At 38.0% G+C, this 4,994-nt stretch overlaps 1 protein-coding gene across 1 annotated transcript; it reads right to left on the bottom strand.

The window, feature by feature from the left end:
• Window positions 1–2,077: 2,077 nt before the first annotated feature.
• LOC147489945 (Peptide-N4-(N-acetyl-beta-glucosaminyl)asparagine amidase A protein) lies at window positions 2,078–3,952 on the bottom strand. Its single transcript, XM_086574776.1, has one exon. The coding sequence runs from the start codon at window positions 3,950–3,952 to the stop codon at window positions 2,078–2,080; it is 1,875 nt and encodes a 624-aa protein (XP_086430902.1).
• Window positions 3,953–4,994: the final 1,042 nt, after the last annotated feature.

Here is a 4,994-nt window from a genome sequence, read left to right as displayed (position 1 = left end):
GTTGTCAACATTTATATAATATGTGAGCATTCAATACAGATCTGACGAGGACATGTTTGAAGTTATATCAAGTGCAGCTTTTAATCCATCACTTACAACAGTTCGAATTTTTTTTGCAAGTACAGTTGGGCTTCTGCCGAGCAAGGCCAGATACTATTTAAATGATACTGCTAAAGTGGTAAGGATGCTTCAAGGACTTGCATCTGCTTTCTGTCAGAAGCCAAAATATAGTTCCAACACTGAAGCCTCTTTTGAGTGTTGGATGAAATACACCTGAATCATAAATATTTTGTTCTTTAGTTGCATACAAGTGCAATGATGTCGATATGGTATGGATTAGACCACATGCCCGATAGTATACCTTGGATTGTGTACTTGTATGTCCTCTGTAATAGGCTCTCGCCAGAATATCATGTTGCTAGAACCAACAATATTTGAACAATAATTGATGGGAGGTTGAAGGTGTTAGAAATAAAACCCCTTAAAAAAATTAGAAAAACATAAATCCTTCAAACAAAGTATACATATATTATAAGCAATGAATCATTAGCTATCAATATACATATATTATTTATTCAAATAGACTTTAAGCTTTTGAGTCATTAGCTATCCGTGTAGCAAGTCCGGCCATAGGCCGGGCCAAATGGCTAGTTTTATAAACAACTAAGTGCTATCTTGTCTCTCCCAAACCTTGTAAACAAAATGTGCAGAACTGGAGCCAGTTCTGAAGAATCAAACCGATGCTCTATCTAGTTTAAAAAAGAAAACTCATATGGGAAACACATCCTACCAGCAAAAAAAACGAGAGAGTAATATGAGGAGTGATGGCGATTGGTTTTATTGAACATGTATTCAAAAAGATTGGATTTGCTAGTAGAAATGACACCACATTTTGTAGCGTGTTATTGGCCTATGCCATTCTACAAATCTGTCATAGACCATTTACAAGCAGAGTACAAGCATTTAAGCTAAACTGCTTCAATCTTTGGAAAGGTGACCGACTACTCTCTACCCAACTTCATCTTCAATGCGTTCAACTCTTAGGAATCACTTTTTCCTGGAACTCCCTTCAATCTTTCTATATCTTCTCTGCTAACCCATCATCTCTGCATCGCAATGGATACAAAACACCCATGCTTTAGCACGTGGTGTAACAGTTCCCAGTGCAACAACAAGCACCAGCTTGACTCCATTGAGATTTGACAAGTGGAACCTAACTAGCATTTAAACTTGGTAATTCACACTGCTAAGTCATCATCCCATGATCATTTCTTGCTTTCCCATGTACAATGCGTGTGATGTACTGACTGATGTTATAGAACACGCACACTTCATATTCTACAAACTTCTTTTGGTCTGGATGCATACTAATTTGATACAACACCGTTTTGGGTAAACCAAACCTGCCGCAAATACTCTCCTAACATCTACTTATTGCTTTCGTAAAAGAAATCAGGAGTTACGACATTATGATTAAGCGTGATTCAAGTAAAATAAAAGAACATAAATTTCACTTTATCATACATGGAACAGAGAACAAAGGACAGAGAACTATAGGGAACTCACCTATCAAAAACTTGTACAAGAAGATTATAGCGATTGCCATAAAAGTAACAATGGATACTGGTGTCCTGTCATCACCAACATGCAATTTCTCACATTCTGACATTCACCAAGTTGTTGGTCCATTAAGTAAATCTAATGATTATTGTCTCTAAAAATTGTATATGTTCCGTAAATCTCACTTTTTTTCTTGCTTGGTAACTTTCACCCTTATAGACACATTTTCAGACCTATGCCTATCTAAGTAGTCGTTCAACAATTTGTATCCACTTTTCATGATTATTTGCTTGGTCTGATTTCCACTAAATGAAATTTCAAAAGACAAAATAGGTATTTGCTTGATCAGTAAGTAGATATCACAGAAAAAAAACATAGTAACATAAAGTTGTCATTATCTACAATTTACAATGTACATGACATTTTGAGATCACAAAATCACAATACAGAAGAAAGAAGACAACAAAAACTTATTTGGAAGACTTACAGAAGTGGATCACTCGTGGTAGAAAGAACTCTACAAGGAAGGAGTGCAAGCAAGAGTTGGGCCATCTTCTAAGAGCTTTCCATCGCTTGCAAAAACATTTCGGGAGTAGCAACCAGCTTCATCTTTGTACACTAAAGTCTGATTATTAGTGCTTGCGGTTCCAGAGAGAACCGAGTGATCTTGGACAAGCATCCATCCACCAGAGACCTGGCTGTTAGAAACAGAACTCAAAAACTTCCCACTAGGCAAAGCTAAGGAACTTTCCTCATTGAAGGCGTGAGAAACATTGGTTGTCTGTAAATACGTATCATTCTCTACACCCGGCTGAGTAGAAGTCAGAACTCGAAGAGGGTATTTGCTTTTCATGGTCTTTTGAGTAAGCACATCTCCTGTATCAGACTCAACCTTCACTTCTGTCTTGACCCTGATCATTTGTTCAACTTCCTTAAACTGTCCATATTTCTTGAACTTTATCAAGTTTTTAAAATTAAATTCTTGTGATATGTGAGTGGTTAAATTCCCAATGGACGAACTAACCCAACCTGAGTATTCAATCTTCCTCTCTGCCTTTATCTCGAATGATCCATCCAGGTTTTTAGATTTTGACTTCTGTTTCACAGAAAGAGCTGAACTTCTATATACCACCGACTTCGCCATGACAATAGGCGATGCAGAATCTAACCATAGGTGCAAATTTGCATCAACAAGCCAAAATGGTATACTCTCAGTTACTCCAATCCCAAAAATATGACTCTTCCCATCTAAAACCAACCCAAGAAAAGGCGACAAATCAAGATCATAACTAGGAAGATCAAATGCCCCAATCGACACAACCGGTTCCCAAAACAACGGATTAATTCCACCCGTAAATATAACAGGAAATGGCAAAACAAATCCAACAAAAACCCCGTCAATCATTACAAAAACCTCCCTAAATGCGCCATTCCCTCTAGACGTAGTCAAATTATTCATTTCAATATATGAATTCGGTGGATTCGAATACCAAAATTCATCATTGCCATGAAACGACATGTAAATTTCCAATACAGCCTTATAAGTATTAACAGGAATCTCAATTTCTTTCGAATGTACATCAGTCTCATTCTGTATTCGAAACCAACATCCATCATCACCATTACTCGAAATAGGAATAATTAAATCCGCAGGTTTTTCTTCATCTTCAAAACTCACTTTCTTGTTCTCCTTTCCTTTATAGATATCAATAGAAAATTTTTCTTCATCCTCAAAACTCACTTTTTTATTTTCTTTTTCTGTATAAATATCAATAGCAAATTTTTCATGTTGGTTAAGTTCGTTGACAGTTAATTCAGTTAAAACGAACTGATTGGTGACGTCAGTTACGCCGTAATAAAATACAGAGACGTTAACGTGATAAATACCGGTATAGATTTCGTTGACCACATTTTCCAGCATTACGGTCAACGTTAAGTTCGATTTGGAAAAGAGAGAGGAGTACCTCGTGACATCTTTTCGAACCTTCCAGAAGATTCCAGATTCTGTAGGTTCAGCTGTACTTGTACGGAGAATCTCGACACTATCTAACCAGATTCCAACGATACGGTCGTACTGTTCACCTTTACAAGTAGCGCGGAATTCGAGGATGATGTGGGCCCATGGAGCTGGACAATCTGACGGTGGAGAGTAAAGTGTGGTAGTAGGGGGTGATCCAATTGTGTTGGCAAAGTCGTGTTGGAAAATGAGGAGTGAGCAGGTTGGGTTACGTGGGTTGAATGAGAGTGGTTTTGTTATCTCGATATACTCGTTTGAAATGTTTTGACGGAGAGATGTTGGTATGGATTTTGAGTAGTGGTCTGGGAGATGTGAAGAGATGGTGAGGTGAGAGAAGGAGAAGGAGAAGAGAAGGAATACTACAGTGACATACATTTTGCTCGTGGCTAGTGAAGACTGAAGAGTGATGGGGTGATATGCTTATTAAGCACTGCTGGACTTGAAAGAATAGAGTGGACTTTGACCTTGGGGGTGAAAACTAAAGTTGTTCGCTGTAATGGGGTGATAAGGGCACTCTTGCAATTGGAAAAAACTTTCGTTCTGAGCACTCGTAATTGAGTGGAACTAGAAAAATGGAATATACATTTAAGCTGGGTAGAAGTTAGTAAAATTCTTAGCTGAATAATAAACCTTAAGTCTGGGGCTCCATTAAAATAGTCTTGCCTAAAAAAAAACATCTATTTTGGGGCACAATTCATATGAATTCCATTAATTTGTACAATATGAACTATGAAGGTGGAATCTCTTAAATAAACAAACAAAATTGAATTATTGTGTCAAGAAACAAGGTGAAGTTCACTTACTATTAATTGATGTTTTTTACTACATCTTGTTTGCCAACGCCGTAAGTGCTCATATATATCGAGAATGTTCAATGTTCAAGAATGTCCATTGTAAAGGTGTGTTTTTCCTTTACATACGAATGAGGAAGAGGAAAAGGTTTGGATTTAGGAAACACCGAGTTCGCTATAGAGCGAGCTGCCTACGTATCTTCTCTTGATTCTAGGGGGAGAGAAGAATCAGATCTCACGTAGTTCATGTAGGTGGTATTTATAGGCATAAGAGAGTATTGATCTTCGAGACACGTGTACTCTCTTGTACATATGTAGGGTGGAGATTATGAATGTGTGTTAGGTTGGTTCTGGTAGGAATGCGGTGATCATTGGGAGTGGGTGCAGTAGTTCATATTTCCCGGTAATTGAAAGTACAGGTAAGGCTTTGGTAATGATTACCCTTGGATTAGGGAAATTGTCTTTATTCGGCGTTAGCTAGGTCGCTCGATCGTCTTGGGCGCCGCTCAGAAGCGGTGAAGTGTACCACCTACATGAAGCGAGCTGCTCGCAAGTCGATCTTAAAGGACGATGTCCTGAGCTCGTTACAATCTCTACTTATGCTTAACGCGTGCTTAATATTCTTT

This window comes from Coptis chinensis, chromosome 7 (assembly GCF_015680905.1).
Source record: "Coptis chinensis isolate HL-2020 chromosome 7, ASM1568090v1, whole genome shotgun sequence".
Lineage (NCBI taxonomy): Eukaryota > Viridiplantae > Streptophyta > Magnoliopsida > Ranunculales > Ranunculaceae > Coptis > Coptis chinensis.
The sequence above is the reverse complement of the archived record's forward strand: the minus strand, read 5'-3'. Positions and strand labels throughout refer to the sequence as shown.

Coding starts and splice junctions, on each gene's coding strand:
- LOC147489945 (XM_086574776.1), bottom strand. CDS start 3,952: ATGTATGTCACTGTAGTATTCCTTCTCTTCTCCTTCTCCTTCTCTCAC.